At 36.4% G+C, this 19402-nt stretch overlaps 3 protein-coding genes across 4 annotated transcripts; 1 reads left to right on the top strand and 2 right to left on the bottom strand.

The window, feature by feature from the left end:
- Positions 1-2500: 2500 nt before the first annotated feature.
- Positions 2501-7799, bottom strand: LOC120634080 (trypsin CFT-1-like). The gene is made up of 5 exons (XM_039904473.1): positions 7751-7799; positions 5998-6166; positions 4513-4774; positions 3089-3170; positions 2501-2709 (listed from the first exon to the last, which is right to left on the bottom strand). The coding sequence occupies exons 1-5, from the start codon at positions 7797-7799 to the stop codon at positions 2501-2503; spliced, it is 771 nt and encodes a 256-aa protein (XP_039760407.1).
- Positions 7800-10815: 3016 nt separating this feature from the next.
- On the top strand, positions 10816-13446 carry LOC120634290 (protein ANTAGONIST OF LIKE HETEROCHROMATIN PROTEIN 1-like). 2 transcript variants are annotated; one of them, XM_039904780.1, is made up of 3 exons: positions 10816-11389; positions 12412-12568; positions 12697-13446. In XM_039904780.1, the coding sequence occupies exons 1-3, from the start codon at positions 11079-11081 to the stop codon at positions 12745-12747; spliced, it is 519 nt and encodes a 172-aa protein (XP_039760714.1). In that variant the 5' UTR covers positions 10816-11078; the 3' UTR covers positions 12748-13446. The 2 variants fall into 2 exon arrangements, with proteins under 2 accessions (XP_039760714.1, XP_039760713.1); XM_039904779.1 differs by having other exon boundaries at positions 12412-13446.
- Positions 11510-14021, bottom strand: LOC120634291. Its single transcript, XM_039904782.1, has 2 exons — positions 13532-14021; positions 11510-12300 (listed from the first exon to the last, which is right to left on the bottom strand). The coding sequence occupies exons 1-2, from the start codon at positions 13662-13664 to the stop codon at positions 11654-11656; spliced, it is 780 nt and encodes a 259-aa protein (XP_039760716.1). The 5' UTR covers positions 13665-14021; the 3' UTR covers positions 11510-11653.
- Between the last annotated feature and the right edge of the window lie 5381 nt (positions 14022-19402).

Below are 19402 nucleotides of genomic sequence, written 5' to 3'. Positions count from 1 at the left end.
GGATTGGGAGATTCCACACGCATTAAAGAACTTTGTTGAAAACTCTCAGGCATGCAGGTGTTCTCGCGATGCTTTCCTATACAGTTAAAGTCCTAGTTTTTATTATTACCTATTCGCCTTCCCTCGTCAAATCTCTGACTAGGGTGTCTTGTTAAAGTAAAGAAAGAGAGAGATTAATGTTTTGTGCCACATCTTTTCTTGTTTTAATTCTTCTTCTGGTACTGAATAAATATAATAATTTTTAAACTACAGTGTTTAGAATTTTATTCCTGCATCAAGCCAAACAATGTGTTAGAGTCACAGCAAAAAGATATACCTTTTTTTATTAGTGCAGTAAAAAAAGTGGCTTTTTGTCATTTTTAGTTTTTTAATATGGCTGAAATATGAACATCCGAAAACCGTGCTGTTACTACTCTTACAAATCATGATTATGAAACGTAACATTTCTGACTCATTAATTACCAAAAAATTTTCATTTGTGTCATTCTTTCGTATTCTACGTCACTAAAGTTTACATAACCGACATCGTATTACTTAATTGGACTAAACGGACAATCCCTCAAAATTTCCAGTTCAGTACACTTTCGGCTTAGACAATAAAACAAACAAATAAACATTGATAATATAAGAAAGATTTTTTTGCGCCTGTACCTACCATGAGTTTTATGAATAGACAAGTAGTTTGACTGTAGCAGTTTCAACAAGACACCCTACACACGGGTACCAACATGAATGTAAAATTTGAGGGTTCTCGTCGATGTCCATGTGAACTTTTTGCACAAGACTCTTGATTTTCGAAGACGGTTTCCGGTTTTAGAAATAACCGACGTACATATTAGTACATAATTTGCTTACTCATCATCGAGGAAGACTTTCGACTCCAAACTAGAGTTTAGGTTTCGAAAACGACTTGACAATCCACAAGGAAGTTCAAAGTTTATATAAAACGTAAGCTTACAGAAAAATCCTATTATAATATTAAGGATTACTTGAACGATAAAAAAGCTTGGGTGTGAATTGCTCTAGCTTCATAGCTTAATATAAATAAACTGTGAGATGGTGATAACAAAAAAAAAAATTACCCGGCTAAGTTTTGTTGTGGGCTCTTCTTAGACCAGGGCGCGTTTGGAACCCTTGTAGCTTTAGGTTTAAGTTGGCGTACGAAGTTATCACCATCCCCTTACAATTATGTAAACATATATGAACGCTTCATAAGTGCCTGTGATAGGCCTACATGAATAAAGTAATTTTGAATTTGAATTTGAAGATATATTTATTATAAATAAGATAACTCAAAGTTTCTTAGCCAGCAAAAGAAAGGATTTCTCTCGTAGTATGTGAACTAATTTTGATTATGCGTCTAAATTCTTTAGCATTTTCAACTCATGGCGTTTACATGCCTACCCGAGTAGAGCTGGACACCCCAATCGTACTCCATCAATCCGCACTGGGCCAGCGTGGTGGACTACGGCCTCTCAGTATCATTCACTTCATTCTGGGAGAAGACCCTGTAGCGGGCCGGTAATGGGTTGATATGATGATGAAGATTATTAAGAGGGTTTAGGGAGAGGGTGAGGAGAGTCTAGTGCATTTATTACAGCATTTTTTTTATAGGGTCTACCTTTAACCCAGCTAGAGCTACGGCCGGTTTGTAACCAAAGATTTAAATATCTTTTTTTTTATACAAGTTGAATCCTTGACTGCAATCTGGTGCATTCTAAGGTGGTAATGTTTTTACCCAAAAACCATACCCGCGTCATTCAGAAATTATAAAAAATCTAGTTGCCTCTGCTTAGGATCGAACCTTCCACTTAAAAAAACAGTAACTCACCGCTTCGCCAACGAGTTCAAAAATTATATTTAATGTGGCCCTAGTAATAGGTATTTATTGAAAACAAGCAAACTAGCTGTTGCCCGCGACTTCGTCTGGGTTTGATTTTGTTATTGTTGTGGCATTAAATTTAGTTGTAGATCTAAAAAAAATTAAAGTATTCAGTATCGCTAAACCTTAAATGAGGGGTTTGCTGCTGTCCGCTGAGCAGTTCTGTCCTCTATCTCCAACCACAGTTGCGGCAAAATTAAACACATATTATAACCTCTATAGTACAAAAATAATAATTTAAATGGGTTATAATTTGTCGGAGTTATGGTGTTAAATAGTCAAACACTCATCCCCTCTCCCAAAGGAACCGAGCTTAATGTCGAGATAAAAAGTATCCTATATTACTTCCAAGAATATGTGTAGACAGTTTCATGAGAATCGGTTAAGTAGTTTTTGCGTGAAAGCGTAACAAACAAACTTACATTCACATTTATAATATTAGTAGGGATTATAATGCACACTGTCGGTGCACAATAATTTTTATACTGTTTCTCTAATTACAAAGAAATTAATGAACGTTGAGTGAACAAAAAAAAATTTGGTTACTCTCTTATTGAATAGTTTAATATAGTAGTATACATATTTTTTTTTCGTGCTGTTTTGTTTTTACTTGAATGGTTAAGCATGGTTTCGTATCCAGGCATTGTATCGGGAAACTCTTGCGAAGACGGAAGGCCAGCGCGCAGACCCGCATCCGTCCCAGCCAATGAAACTGCTTATGCCCACCACCACGTTGTTCCAGACGAGACCGGTACCAGAGTCGCCGAAGCACGTGCCTCTACCACCACCTGGCCAGGTGGCACACAGCATGTTTGCAGTGATAATACCTGTAAATTGGGGAAGCAGTTATACTCAGCGGAAGTCAAAAAAAACCCAAAAATCACTCAGACAAAACTAACAATAAGATAAAAGCAGTAAAATAGTAGTTCAGTAGTAGCGAAGTTCCAAGTTCCGGTCTAAAGGGTCTTTAATTCCATCCAATTGCAAGCACATGAGGCTACACGTCATCGAGGCGCAGGGCTCAGGTAAATGGACATAGTGTAGCGCTTTGCGAGACGTGTTCGTCAAATCTCTGCGAAGAGTTTCTCCCTTTTTAAGAAATTTCTGGCCACTTACAATCACGTGGGTTATCTGCTTAATCTTTCGAAAAAACTACATTCTACATATAAAAAGCCCGGTACATATTATTTTCATATGTTGCCTAACCTCCAAAGTCAGCGTTGCATCTAGCTTGATTGACCGTCCGAATTCCGACGTGACGTAGTTGTTCTGAGCCGGCTCCATTAGTCTGAAACAGAATTAAACAAAAAAAAAATAATAAAAAAAAAATAAAAAAATAAGCCAATAAGTTTCACCACTGCTTCCTTCTTCTCTATTTTTTATTTCTTATTATTTTTATTTGAGGATAATTATTTATTTTATTTATTTTGTTTTATATTTAATTTATTATATTATTTTTAATATATCATTTTTATATATTATATATTTTAATTGTAGTTACTTATTAAGTCTTTAGTTACAAATTTTGTTTTTTATGTATTATATGTATATATGCACCACCTAACTATTTTCTGTGCCTGTTTTTTATCTTCGCCATTGTTTGCCTGGATGAAAACGCTATGAAGCGATAAGGCCGTCAAATTGTATACGTTGTTTTGTAATACTTTTTTTTTCTATGTACTTTTTGTGGTGTGCAATAGAAGTATATTCATTCACTCATTCAAAATTCATTTATTTCAAGTAGGCCTAATTAATAAGCACTTTTGAAACGTCAAGTCAGTCTGTTTGTAGTGACTCTACCACCAGTTCGGAAGGCAGATTCCACTGAGAAGAGCTGGCAAGAAACTCAGCAGATTGTTCTTTTCCAACATCATTTTAAAGTTTAACAATCGTTAGAATTTTTCTGTTTTGTGAGAGATGAGAGCGGAGTGGCCCGCTTATTAAGTAAGGACAAACACATAACACTTTTACATTAATAATATTAGTAAGGATATTTGCAGCAAACAGCTCATTTAAAATGGAATGAAAACCCATAGAACATTCGGCTGAATGAGCTGAAAGGTCTTTGCCAATGAAAAGCAAGATGAATTATATATATATCTATACCTAAACACAAAAGTAGCATGATGCGATACTTATAAGAAAATTCTAGCTAACAAGAATTGCTTGTTTTAATTATTGTGGCCATTTGGTAAATGAATAGATCTAAAACACTGAGTGCAACAAATTGTATTCTGTTATGGCCATTTTTGATGTAAGAATGTAGGTCCATCTACTTGGTACAAAAACTTTATTTGCTATAATATAATCTCAGTATCGTTAGCTGGTTTAGTTATTTTGCTATCCGTCTGTTTGCTGAGATTAATTGTTGGAACGGCTCAACCCTTGTTGAGACATTCACAGACTGGTAGAGGGCTTTGAAAGTAATAATCAAGGACTGCTCCAAAATCTTACGCTTGCCAATCTCCGTCCGAGAACAATAACTTTTGCGTTGTCGGGTTTAGACTATCTGAGCCCGAACCTGAGGACCCGTGGCCTGTAGTGGGGTGGTAATGAATTGATAATGACGATTATATCAGAAAGAAGTATTTTTTCCATATTGTCTGTGGTAGTCTGTTACAGAAACTTACACTCGTTAATCCCCAACCGAGAGCAATAACGTTTGCGTTGTCGGGTACAACGAGATTGGGTCCAGCCATGGCTCCAACACGCACAGTGGCAGCACCAATCTGGAAGGCCGGTGATACTCTGACAACACCAACGTCATTGTCGTGGTTCCTATTGTTGTACTGCGGGTGACCGAAGAGTTGGACCACGTTGTGCGACCAACCACCGCTGCCTCTATTGGTTGAGCCGGAGCGGACACGATATCTGTTTGCAACAGGATTGGTCCTGTAACAAAGAGAATGCATATTAGAGTGACGTCAGAGGTACTTTTTTTTTTAAGACCTCACAAGTTAGCTCCTGGCTAATAAGTATTGGTAACGAGATAATCTGTTAGGGGTGCGGCAGTTACATTAAACTCATAACCCTTTTCGGTTAGAAGGATATCACTCTCTCCGAAACCTCCGGAGTCTCCGAACCTAACCTAACCTAACTTATATACACGAGCATACATACCGTGTTAGTATATGATGGAAATTTTAGTTTTTCTATTTCTCCGTCAAATCTTAATCAATCGCCAAAAATAACAAACTATTTATTGTCTCCATCTGTTTTTGAAGTGGGCTTAAAATAAAAATTTATACACCTGACCTTGGTATTATCTAAATCGCCGTAATATATAACAAAAATTAATATGGATTAAGAATATTAGAGAGATAAACGGTGATAGCCTAGTGGCTAGGATTTCGGCTTCTATTTTGACTGAGTTCAAATCCCGGCACGCACGGTTAGATACAGCTAACCTTTCAAACAACAAAAACACAAAATCTAGGGTGTGTGTGAGTGTCTGTCGATGGTGGTATAATCTGCGATCGGTGTCATTCATTGTTTGAAAGGTGAATCAGTAGCTACGTATGACGAAAGTCGGTCCACAAAATGTATATCCACAATACATATTTTTCCCAACTCCCTCAACATGGGTATAAAATAAAAGGGCTTGACTAGTAGAATATAATAACAAAAAAAGATGGCCGCCCCTACAAAATAGCGAATTGAATTTTTTTCACTACTCTCTCAATATTGATATCGAAATGAAAGTGCTAGAATAGTAAAATAATCTTAATATATATAAATCTCCTGTCACGATGTTTGTCCGCGATGGACTCCTAAACTACTTAACCGATTTTAAATTAAATTGGCACACCGTGAGCATTCTGGTCCAACTTAAGAGATAGGATAGCTTAGATCTTTAATTATAGTCGCAATTTTATTTTATTGCAAATTATTTGTCTTTAATTAATTGACAGTCACATGTTATATATATATATACTACTATACTCATTTAAGGCTTAGCGATACTGAATACTTTAAAAACAAAATCAAACGCAGACGAAGTCGCGGGCAACAGCTAGTGTACTATATATTAAACGTCGGGGTTTTTTAATTTATGAATTATGTTTAACAACGTTCGACTTGAATTGGTATCAAATAAATAAAAGCTGCTGACTTACACCCAGCAGTGAGCTGCCGAGAACATAGCTCTGTTGTTGAGGATGGTGCCGCCGCACTGGTGGTTAAAGTTGACATTGTTCCGAGTAAGCTGAAGGGACACGGCGAACGGGTACGAGTTGATCGCGACTACTGATCCCCCAACTATCCGCTCCTGCTGCCGTGGGAGTGCTGAAATGTATCAAAAATTACAATAAGTGGGGAGCCGTAAATACTGCATCAAACCACGCGTCGTTTCAAGAATTGTTTTGATGGTAAACATTTATTGGCGCACCTTGACGGTATCTGTGCTCTTTGTGAAGTGTATTCATAATAAAATGTTATGAATACACTTCACAAAGAGAGTACAGTCGGCATATGGAAATATACCGTCACGGAAAACGGAACGACTCTATTCTACTCACTGTTGTGAGCGCGCGTATGCCACCGAACACATTACGAAAAGCATTCCGTAGCTACATTGTTAAACAGTCTATATTGAAAATAAGATCAACATTTTATTATGAATACACTTCACAAAGAGCACAGATAAAGACATTGCCTATGTCCAATAAAAAAAATTACTTTCAGAAAAGGAAATCTCGAATTGGTTAACAAAATCTAAGTAAATGCTAGTAATGAATAAAAAAGTTATAAATTAAAACGCACAGATTCGTTCGGTTATCGTGGATTACAGCATCATCATCATCTCAACCAATACGCGTTCACTGCTGGGCGTAGTTCGTTTGTAGAAGTCTTAGATACGGTCTCTAGCGTTTGATGTATTCTGTTAACAAAGTTGGGGTCTACCACTGTTACTACTCTAGTCGACTAGCGCGGGATCGCCATTATAGCGACTTGAAACCCATTTGTCCATCGGTTCTCCGACATATATGTCCACAGCTACTTCAAGACTATGAGAAAGCCTTTGATTCGGTGGAAACCTGGGCCGTGATAAAGTCACTTAAGAGATTCAAAAATGACTGCCGGCACGTCCAAGTCTTGAACAAAAATGCCGCCATATCATTCTACCTGCGAGGAGTGCGACTGGGAGATGCAACCTCCCCGAAACTGTTAAACGCTGCGATGGTATATTTCTTTAAGCTTCTGAATTGGAACGGACTCGAATTTTTTTTTTTTTTCTAATAAGGGTTATCATTTGTTTAACAACTTTAATATCGAGATCCAATACCTCAACACATACTTATTACTATATATCTATTGATTTTGTAATAAAAGGAAGTGTAAACTTATATCTTCTAAATTTTTAATTATGAATATTTATTTATTTACTTTTGATCGTTTTTGTGAGTTTTGGGTTTTAAACAAATTTTTTTGTTAAACAATTTAGTTTTTTTTAATATTTACTTTTTAAAAACCATTTATTTCGATACTAAATAAAATAGCTAGGTTCAAAAGAACAAAGTGTATCTGAATATAATTCAGAAAATTAGTACTCGGGACTGGAAAACACATAAGAGAACAATATTACGAAATTATTGACAAAATTACACTAACCGCTGTTAAAGGCTCGTAATGATTACAGTTGTAATAATAACTTAAGAACCATCTTGTTTTCGTTGATTAAAATACCATCATCATATCAACCGAGGGTCGTCCATGTATTATATATTATTATATATCTTGAGTTTAACTTTTTAACCATGAACGTTTATTTATTTACTTCCGTTATATTATTATTGTATTTGTATTTTTATTGTATATTATTGTTATTTGTATATAAAATTATCGTTTTTATTACATTATTTAACTTACAAGCAACAGCAGCAACGGATATTGCCAAAATGAAGACAATCGTCTTCATGGTCCCTTGACGTAGAAGTTAATTTTAGTAAAATTTAAATTAATTTATATAGCCCACCGCCTTATTCTCAGTGATTAGATAATATTAACTCAAATTTATTGCTGTAACTCGTTTTAATTACCGCTTAGCTAACACTATCATATCTCCTATATATCGGTATCCATACTAATATTATAAGTGCGACACAAACGAACAGAGACACATGTCTGTTTGTTTGTTCAACCAAACCTACCTATTTTTTTTTCTTCTAGTGATTGGTGACGGATCAAGCAGATGGTAAGTGCAAAACCATCGCCTATAAACGATTTCGATTTTCGGATGGACACTTGCCGCTAACCACGTGAGGGGTTGCTACGGCGTCACCGGGGGAGTGGGGCGAGCGCGAAAGCTCGCCATGAGAATTCGACGACATTCGCGGTCGTGTGCGAAAGCGTTCCCGTAACCCAGTCACCAGGCGACGTGTTTGAACACCGTGGGGTTTAGTCCGACATAACCATTGCACCTCCCCGGGTGTGTTGGTATCCATGAGGAGTCCCCACGTAAAAAAAAAAAAGAAAAAGTGCTCGACGTCATCGGGGGGAGAGTGGGAGACGTAGACCCGAGGGTGCCTCCTGCGAGGGGCCTATAAACAGAGCAATACTTAGCAGGGAATGCAAGGGACTCATCCTACAACATCCCACCCTGTGTCCACAGTGGCGTGCATACCCTGGTAAGAAATCCAGATTTCTTACCAGGGTATGCATACATCAGGAAAATTGCATAAATGACAAAAATATATAGCTTTGGAATGCCTTGCCTCTTGAAATCCGAGAGGCACAGTCTATTACCATTTTTAAAAAACTTGTCAAATATCATTTTATGTCTGAATCTGCGGATCTTTAACATGCCCTTCTGTTTTATTTGTGGTTTGACAATATTGTATATATATATTTATTATTGATATTAATTATAAAGTTATATATTAATTATTATCACTATCTATATATTTTATTGTAAGTTGGTTATATGTATATATTATATTTGTATATATAGGTTTATGCATGTTTATTTAAATGTACCACCTACCTTTCTTCTTGAGCTGTGTTTAACGCCTTTGGTTGCCTGGAAGAGATCGCTATGTAGCGATAAGGCCGCCAAATTGTATACTTTTTGTTACATTTTTTTTACTTATAATTTGTTATGTTTATGTGGTGTACAATAAAAGTGTATTCATTCATTCATTCAAAAATCTTCCTAGAGTTTAATATCAATTTTAGGGTAAGCAGTGCTTTTGTGCATATATGAAGTGCACGCAGTGGCGTGCATAGAGGGTATGCACAGGGTATGCAGATGTTATAAAATTAAATAAAATCTTCAGTATGAGTTATAAATACTTGAGAGTAGGCTTTTTATAACTGTGACAATGCCTATCCTTAGGTGTTTTATAGCTCGACCTGGAGATATTCTTCATTTTATATTATCTGCATACCCTGTGCATACCCTCTATGTACGCCACTGAGTGCACGCCACTGTGTGTCCATCAAACTGAGGCATAGGTGTTAAGCCTCATGCGCCGGTAATTACACCGGCAACCACGCCTTCGCAATGCGTAGAGGCAGTAATAAAGATGACCTCAATGGCGCAACGGCGAGCTCTGTGAATTAAGTAGGAACTTCCGGGGTGCAATTTAGGAATTTATAATGTCTGAATTTTCTCTGCTCTGGCATGGTGGAAGGCTTTGGCCGTGGCTAGTTTGTTGTGGGCTCTTCTTAGACCAGGGCGCGTTTGGAACCCTCGTAGCTTTAGGTTTAAGTTGGCGAACGAAGTTATCACCATCCCCTTACAATTATGTAAACATTTATGTATGAACGCTTCATAAGTGCCTGTGATAGGCATACATGAATAAAGAAATTTTGAATTTAGTTACCAACATACCGACAAAGACTTGCTGCTAAGCGATTTAGTGTTCCGGTGCGATGTCGTGTAGAAACTGAGGTATGACTACCATACTCCCTAACAGGTTAGCCCGCTACCATTTTAGACTGCATCATAACTTACCACCAGGTGAGATAGCAGTCAAGGGCTAGCAGTGGAACAGCTGGACTTGCAGTGGAATACTTCCCCGGACCAGCTCTCTCACAAATAGCTTTACTACTGTATAACTATCAATTGGCTCTCTTTATATGTGCCTACGATCAATCACTGTACTGATCTTAAAGTTTATATGTAAGCGTGGATATATATAAATTATATATCCAGGATGTCAGGATGTAAGCTATATATTTAAACATATATACAACGTGTAAATGAAAATCGAATTTATGCTTTACAGGCTTTTGAGGAAAATTATATACTGTCTGTGAGGCTTAGCTCTGACACCGAAAACCTAATAGTATTTCAAAATCAGATACAGTTACGTACGCGTCGCGTAATGTAGGTACTGTGCGCGTGTCGGTCTTTTATCTTAAATAGGGTTGTCATAAGTAAACACTTATAATGATTTAAATTCATTTATATGGAAAAATAAATTTGCTTCTTTTGCATTCAGGGTGATTCCTCATGAAATTTACTTATGCATCCTTCGAAATTATTTCGTAATTCTGTTACACGTTGTATATATAATGATAGACGAAGGATAATTTATATCCCCAAAAGCACCTGGGGCGTTCAAAAATATAGCCTTAGTTACTTTGCACTGCCTCGCAGCTGATATGATATTGGCAAAATTTTGTATAGAGACACCTTGCATCCAGATCCAGAGGAATTTAGACTATACTTTTTCCCGGCAAAACTAACGGTTTCCGTTAATTTTTTAATACTGGAAAAAACGCGTACGAACTCCAGTTTTACGTATTGTTTATTATATGTTGGCATTTTTGGTAGATATCATAATATCTTTACAATTTAAGCCTCGCTATCAACCGCGTGCGTATTTTTAAAATCTCTATTAATAAAAAGAGCGGAAGTTATTTTTATATAGAGGTTCGATATTGGATTTTATTTTTCCTTCGTAACTTGGACGTACCTTAAGGGTCCGTTCACACAGACCGGCTCGGAGAGCATCGGCCTGCTTTTTTCTTTTCACACAGACCGGGTCGTATACGCTTGGAATTGGCCGGAGCGGAGCCGCCAACTATTTCACATCGACCGGCTGGAAGAGATCTGAAAGCGGGTGCGGTTGGATGTGCTCGGAGCCGGTCGGATGCGCTCGGAGTCGGGTGGATACACTACAAAGGCAGTGCCAGTATTCCGCGCAGTCTAAGTTTTGTTTTCGGTGTGTTAACGTGTGCTTTTCGAAACATGGATTTAGATAGCTCCGACGAAGAAATATATTTGTTAGCAAGATTACTTGAAATAGAACATAGGAAACGTAAGCGCAAGCGGAAACAAATATGGGTAAAACATATTTGGAAAAACAGACTAATCCATGGGGAGTTTCACACCATTTTCGAGGAATTGAAGAGAGATAGCCTAAAATTTTATGAGTATTATCGTATGGAATATTGGCAATTTTTGAAATTGACAGATTTGTTAAGAGTACATATAACAAAAAAGACTACAAATTATCGTTGCACCATTACAGCCGAAGAAAGGTTAACGGTAACTTTAAGGTAAATAAAAAACAATTATTTATACTAATCATGTTATTTAGATCACAAAATCACAGCCCTCCATTTATTAAGCATTGTTTACGTTAATGAAATGTAAATTACTTATGCTAATCATGTTAAATAACACAAACATCTAAATAGATCACAAAATCACAGCCCTCCATTTATTAAGCATTATTTACGTTAATGAAATGTAATTAAATAGTACAGATTTGTGTGTGTTTAATTATTATTATTATAATTATTATTGTTTTTGATTGTTTATTATTTTGTATTTTGTGTGCTGGTATTGTACCCGTAAGTAGTCTGATCTGGATAGTTTTGAGGAATATAGGTTTCGTTTGACACTAGGTAAGTAGATTGATTAGTCGATGGCGGTGAATTTATAGACAAAGAATAATTCAAATCTGTACTATTTTCATACAGACTTAATTCAGCTTCATTAACAATGTTAAACACGCGCCTTTTAATTCGTGCTTGGACTTCTTTTGGGAATGTTTCCACTGTATCTGACATAGACAAAAAAAAATTACGTAATGCCTTGTCACGGGGTGTAGTATTTCTTTTTTCTTCAAGATACTCTTCGAAAACCGTAGCAACATCTTTGCTTAAGCGTGGTCTCTTTTTCGAGCCAGAAGTACTTGCAAGCGATTCAACTTCAGAATGGTCAGAACGTTTAGATGATGTCGATGGTGGTGGTATTGGTGTGCCAGGCTCTGAATCATCCGATGATAATGTTACATTAGATATTTGGTTTCGATTGCGAAAAAATGGTATTATAAAAGAAAGTTCTTTTTCAAATTTTATCAATTTGGACGTAGTTGCACCATCGCCACTCTTGCCTTTTCGGTTATAATAGGCTTTTCTGAAGTTATCTCGCAGTTTCTTCCAACGATCCTGGCACTGCGTCACTGGAAAGAACAGAAATGAAAAATTAATAACATAACTCTTTTTTATTTTATAGTTCGTTTTGGTACGGCAGTCTTATATTTCTATTTTGTGTGTTTGTTTTATTTTTACAGATTCCTCATCACTGGTTGCAGTTTCAAAAACTTGTCATTTAATTTTCGAATGGGAATTTCTACAGTTCATTCAATTATTCATGAGACAATCAGAGTAATTTGTGATGTTTTGATGCCCATAGTTATGCAGATGCCAGATGAAGAAATGTGGGAAAAGGTTTCACGTGATTTCTTTAATATTTGGAATTTTCCTAACTGTTTGGGCGCTATAGACGGAAAGCATGTCAATATACAGGCACCAGATAATAGTGGAAGCTTATACTATAATTATAAAAACTTTTTCAGTACAGTGTTACTAGCTGTGGTCGACGCGAAATACAGTTTTTTAATTGTTGATGTCGGATCATATGGTAAAAATAGCGACGGCGGAATTTTACAGAATTCAAAATTTTGGAAAAAACTCAACACCAATAAGTTAAAGCTGCCCCCAAATAAACCTCTACCTAGTACCACTGAAAGCTTACCACATGTTTTTATAGGAGACGAGGCATTTCCTTTGAGCAATAATATATTGCGGCCGTATCCAAGAGAACAAGCAAGAACAGAATTATCAAAAAAAGTATTTAATCTGCGTTTAAGCAGGGCAAGAAAAGTCGTAGAATGTGCATTTGGAATGCTAACTCAAAGATTTGAAATTTATCAAAAACGAATGAAAATTCAGCCGAAGTACTGTGATTTAATTATATTAGCAACTACATGTTTACATAATTTTTTAATAGAAAATCGGACGCCAGGACAAGAGAATGAATTTCACAGCAATATAAATTTATTAACAGCAATAACAGACAATAATAATGAAAACAGTTCTAATAGCGACGCAGTTCTAACCACAAGGAATAAATTTAAGGATTATTTTTCATCAAGTGGTGCTTTAGATTGGCAAGATCAAGTGGCTACGCGAGTTTCTTAAGTTATATTTAATAAAAATTGTCTACTACATAAGTATATTCTAACGATCAGATACTCAAACGAGTTTTTAAAGTAAGGGCGCATTTAAACTCATGTTATTCCTATTTTGACTTTGAATCTAACACGTTGCAGCACGAGTTTAAGAAGCCCTTGCTTTAAAATTCGTTTGAGTATCTGGGGGTAGGTGTAAAACAATGAAAACCTTACTTACCACTTATTCCGAGACATTTGCTAATTTCCTCCCATGCATTGTCTTTCATTATCCGATCGCTATATGATGGCTTGGTTATGTCAAATAAACACTCATATTTTGACACGAGTATTATTAATTTTTCATCATTCATCTTTTCGTACAAGTACGCACAACTATTACGTTCAAATGTTGCTATCAAAATGGCGGTCGGCGCGGCCGCAGCGGGCACGCAATCGGAGCCGATCGGCTACGCGATAGAGAAAGAGCACGCAATCGGAGCCCATCGGCTGCGCGAGCGAGAAAGAGCACGCAATCGGAGCCGACAGGCTGCGCAAGCGAGAAAGAGCACGCAATCAGAGCCGATCGGCTGCGCGAGCGAGAAAGAGCACGCAAGCGGAGCCGGTCGGCTCCTTTTATTACTTCACACGAAGCGCGTTCAGGCATTTTTAATGACAAAAAAGGTGCAAATGCAAAAATAAACTTTACTACAATCACTCAAAACACTGTTTCCAACGTGATAAAAATCTGCTCTCCTCTCCGAGCCGGTCTGTGTGAACGGACCCTAAGCCATCGGAACTACCGCGTTGGTCTAGTTGTAAAAACTACGGATGCTGAGGTTGGATTCTCGCCTTCCGGGTCGGGCAAAAATTTAGTGAGCATTTGGTTTTTCTGTCAGAACCCAAATTTTGAAAACTGACTCTCTTCACCTCTCTCGGAGATCGTAATAAGGCGGCATTTATCATTATGAAAATAAAGCTTAATTTGCTATATTCCACACCAAACAGATCTTTGTACAGCAATGTACCTGCTACGCACGGTTCGCTCCAAAACCGGAGCATCCTCAGGAGATTTTGACTTTACAATTAATAATTGTAAAGGGTTTTTATCACAATAATGTGATACGTTAAAGCCTGCCAAGCTATAAAGCAGCGTGTTGGGTGCTGCACTTAAAACCTTAGATGTCTGCGCCAGAGGGACATCAGACATTAATTAGGCTTGAGATGATATTGTAGGTTTCTTAGTTAGGTACTTTCAGTTAAGGTCAGCGACCACTAACGCATCCACTGTTTTGGCTAGCACCATACTACGTGATGGAATTTTTTAATTGCCTCCCGCTCTCGCATCCCGTTTTGTTTATATGCGTAAGCGAGACAAAGATAGGACACTGAGATGACAAATGAGTTTGATAAGGCAGTTCGTTCACTTATGATTATGCGGTGATAAACAATATGTACCTACGTACTGAGGTGAGTTTTGTAGGTGTAACTTACCTGCAAGTTGGAAACTTTAAAGCATCGTCGAGTCATAAGCTCCATATGTATTTATCATTTTAATCAGAAAGGATAAAGAAGTAGGGCTAGCATACGCGAGTTATGTCTACCCGTTATATCGTTATCACCCTAGATAGAAACATGAGTAACGAGTAGAGATATTTATCTCGTAGGGCGCATGCTAGCCCTACTGGATACTACCAATAATGTAACTACCTAATATATCAAACAACACATGCTTCAGTTTTAGTAGATTACAAAACTACAAAAAATTGACAACCCTAATTAATTGTAATGATTTGAAACTGCATATTTTGACGTGTATGTGTATGCGTATGTATTCTTATTCAAATTTTTGTTCTTATGTTATCTAGGACCTTTTAGCAAACACTGCAGATCGTATGGTTGTCACTGTGTATGTTAATGAAAACTATTAGTATTAAACTTATAGTTTTGAAAACTATTAGTATTAAACTAATAGTTTTGAAAACTATTAGTATTAAACTTATATTTTTGAAAACTATTAGTATTAAACTTATAGTTTTGAAAACTATTAGTATTAAACTAATAGTTTTGAAAACTATTAGTATTAAACTTATAGTTTTGAAAACTATTAGTATTAAACTTATAGTTTTGAAAACTATTAGTATTAAACTAATAGTTTTGAAAACTATTAGTATTAAACTAATAGTTTTCATTAGACACAAAAACTACAAATTGCCGCTAAAAAAAGGGAATTGGGCGATTGTAGAGGTTTAATATAACTGTCATACACTGATACCATATATCACTGCATCATCAACATTGCTGTCATTAGCTGACTGAAAAAAAAACATTCAGGTGGTCAAAAATCGTCTAACTTACGAAAAGTTCAATGAATTTCATTTAGGTGGTACCTACTGTTTTTAAAACACCCGTTAAATGACTTTACCTGCTGATTTAATGATTCGTACGGTGTCAATGCAAAACGTTTTTTGTGTTTGTTATTTGGGTTATTCCATGGAACTGATAAAGGAATGGAAATGGAAATGAGTAAAATATTTTTTTTTTTTTTTTTTTTTTAAGTATATAGACAAGTGCTTGACTGCAATCACACCTGATGGTAAATGATGATGCAGCTTAAGATGAAGCGCGCTTGCCTAGAAGATGCCTATTCACTCTTGATTTGAAGGTACCCAGATTATAGGTATCAGGGAAGACGGAAGATGGGAGGGCATTCCAGGCCTTTGCGGTGCGGATCAGAAAGGAAGAAGCAAAACGCTTCGTACGTGTTGATGGTATTTCAACCACGTAACGGTGCAGATTCTTTCGGTGCCTCGCAGTTCGATGGTAGAAAGGAGATGGTTTGACCAAATCGAATAGCTCCTGAGCACACTCTCCGAAATGTATCTTGTAGAAAACAGCCAGACAAGCAACCTTGCGCCGGTGTTCAAGGCTAAATATTAAATAAAAAAAAAAACAAGTAATAGAATTTTATACAATTACTGGCATATTTATTTATTTGTAAAAAAAAACTTATAGCTAGCATATGGTAACCACCCAGGTTTGTTATATATGCTAACAGATAATTAAGTCTAGGTACTCGTACGTTAACTACAGAACATTATTGCCAGTTTACCATGTTGTGTATAAAAATGATCATAAGTGACTTAAAAAGAAGGACTTCTTTCTTAATATTACGAGGATTAATATTGTCTCGTACATCAGTGGGTAATTCATTAAGATCAAATACCCACCACGCTGCTCCAATGTGGATTGGTGGGCTTTAACTTTTATTGCCACAAGTTGATCTCCGAGGCATGTGCATTGACAACGCGAATAAGCTAACTCTGATTCTGGTTTTTTTTTTTACAAAAAAAACACAATAACTAATTTTTGGCCTGACCCAGGATTCGAACTCAAGGCCTCGTTATACGTGGTTACACATGCTAACTACTAGATGTAGTCTGTTATTATAACTCAGAGTAGTGGTATAGCTGTTTGTGACAAAGCTTGTCCGGGGAAAGACTCCCACAAAGAATAACTGTTTTTCAAATTCAAATTCAAAAATGTTTTATTCATGTAGACCTTATCACAGGCACTTATGAAGCGTTCATACATTTAATATGTTAGCACTAATGTTAGGTGACTGCATTCGTTAGCTTAAAACTAAAGCTAAAGAGTTCTAAACGCGCCCTGGTCGAAGACGAGCCCACAGCAAACTTAGCCAGGTTGTTGCGATACTGTGTTCCCATATGAATGCAGATACCGATGTTAGTAAAGGCGCATGAGGTTTAACACCTACCCTTAAGGTCGATGGCCACAGAGTAATGATAATAAATTACTGGTTACACGCTGGACGCAAACTTGAACGCTGCTAGGTCACAGATAAATGCATGTCGTGACTTATGACTTTAACGTAATATTTTTTTGAAGTGAAAACTTCTTTAGCGGCGTTGAGCACTTTTTCTGTAATGGGTATAAAATCTTAAACTCGCGTCAGGACACGTGACCTGATCGAAAAAGCGTAAGACGGATGGAGAGTAGACAGCTATCTACTATTTATTTATTTATTATTTATTTACTATTTTGTATCAGTTTTAGAGATTGGCGATGATAGTTCTGGTAATGATGATGGTGAAAAAGTCGTTGAATAATTTCAACGACTTTTTGGATGAAAGTTGATTTTTCGGAGAGATAAACTTTTTAATGTAAAATAATTGTAATAGTTTTAAAGTGTTAAATTTTTAATGTAATATAAATTGTCATGTTTGTGTACGATAGCGCAATAAATGAAAATTGTATTCTACCACATAAATGATAGTACTTTTATACTGATAAAGCAATTGGTGCAAAATTATTCCCTAACCATTCCAAAATATCAAACATGCTCAACGTTAATTAATAATACAGTTTTCACTTCTGCCGGCACTCCCGGAGTGCAACCCGTCTTTATTTTTTTATCTATGTCGTCTATATCGGGCGCTGCTTTGACTCTGATATATCTGGATACACCATTATCCTATTGATAACGTAAATTTGTTAGTCAACGGACGATTTCTGTTTATTAAACCGATGACCGTTTCTTGAACCGCATAATCAGCTCTATTTAAAATTGAAAATAACTTCGAAAATGAATTTCGGTAAAGATTTCGCTTAGTATTCATTACTTTAAAAATACGTAAGCAATGTTTTAGGGCTATGATTTTTTGAAATATAGATTAAAATTGGGAAATCATGTGTCCATGGTTGTCATGGTTTTGACATACATTAAATTAAGTATTCAACATTAAACATATTTTTAATCGCTCGCGCATATAAAATCAATAAAATACAATTAAATATTCGCCTACCGCTAAACGTCCCAATTTTTTAATTTTATACATTAAATTACCGACGTCAATACTAGTATTAATAGATTGCAAACAACTATTATTCTAGTAGAGTTCGGGTGTTTTTCTGCTAGTTTCGTATCAGTACAACAGGATGCATTGTAAAAGTGAGTGTAAAAACCTAATATAACCTATTAACCTTTTAAACTTATATACACTTACTTTGGGGCTAGATGGCGATGTGTGTATAGTCGTCACATATTTATATATTAAAACTTTAAAAGTACCTTCACCATTCGGGCCCACTCCTGTTTTAATGATAATTATATTTTTTGCAAGTGTGAACCAATTGAACGCTGTATGAGCACCAAGTACTTAGGTGTAACAATTGATGGTTCTATGACCTGGAAGCAACATATTGACTCTATTGTTCCTCGGCTCAGGAAACTTATCTTTGTGTTTCGGCGAATGAGGAATGTGGTTGATTTCAACTGCTTAAAAACAATTTACGACTCTCTAGCAAAATCGATCCTTACATACTGCATTACCTGTTGGGGCGGTTCTGGGATATCTGTAATGCTGAGACTGGAAAGAGCTCAAAGGTCGGTACTTAAGGTTATGTGCATTAAACCTTTATATTTTCCTACCACTGAGCTGTACTCAATCACTGGAGTGTTGACGGTAAGGCAGCTATTTGTCCTATCTGCGATTCTTCGTAAACATGCCGAGATGCGCTATGACTCTAACTTAGCAAACACGAAGCGTAGATCATATATGGTATGTAGGATGGAGGCAACCCGCACTGCAGTCGCAAGACGCCATTACCCATTTTTGAGTTGCTTACTGTACAACAGACTAAACAAAGAAATTAATATCTACCCTTTACCAAGACACTCATGTAAGTTAAAATGTTCAAAATGGCTTCAATCACTATCTTATGAAGAGACGGAAAAACTTTTAATTATTTTGAAATAGGTTCAATTGATTAGATTCTCTCACACACACGCACGCTCGCACACACGCGCACACACACACACACACACACACACACACACACACACCACAAAATACATACACTCTTACACACACACTCGAAATCAAGTTTAACATGTTGCATGTATCCCTTTTTTTGTATCTTATTTTATTTTAATTAATATTTTTGAATGTATTTAGATTTTTTGATAAATATCAAGTGAACAGTGGTAAATTTTAAGTTTTGGAGGTGGGCGTGATCACTGTTACGCAGTTTCATACTTTTACAGTGATCATCGTTTCATTCATTAGTGGTTAAGATATGTTATTGTTCA

Source organism: Pararge aegeria, chromosome 23 (genome assembly GCF_905163445.1).
Source record: "Pararge aegeria chromosome 23, ilParAegt1.1, whole genome shotgun sequence".
NCBI lineage: Eukaryota > Metazoa > Arthropoda > Insecta > Lepidoptera > Nymphalidae > Pararge > Pararge aegeria.
This window is presented reverse-complemented; position numbering and strand designations above follow the sequence as displayed.

Bases quoted from the DNA above. Each gene is read 5' to 3' on its own strand.
- LOC120634291 (XM_039904782.1), bottom strand. From the start codon at position 13,664: ATGAATGATGAAAAATTAATAATACTCGTGTCAAAATATGAGTGTTTA. The intron at 12,301-13,531 runs GTAAGTAAGGTT...TGTTCTTTCCAG, and splicing joins CAAATGTCTCGGAATAAGTG to TGACGCAGTGCCAGGATCGT.
- LOC120634080 (XM_039904473.1), bottom strand. From the start codon at position 7,799: ATGAAGACGATTGTCTTCATTTTGGCAATATCCGTTGCTGCTGTTGCT. The intron at 6,167-7,750 runs GTAAGTTAAATA...GATACATTTCAG, and splicing joins ATCCGTTGCTGCTGTTGCTT to CACTCCCACGGCAGCAGGAG. The intron at 3,171-4,512 runs GTAAGTTTCTGT...ATTCTGTTTCAG, and splicing joins TCGGTTGGGGATTAACGAGT to ACTAATGGAGCCGGCTCAGA.
- LOC120634290 (XM_039904779.1), top strand. From the start codon at position 11,079: ATGGATTTAGATAGCTCCGACGAAGAAATATATTTGTTAGCAAGATTA. The intron at 11,390-12,411 runs GTAAATAAAAAA...TTATTTTTACAG, and splicing joins AGGTTAACGGTAACTTTAAG to ATTCCTCATCACTGGTTGCA.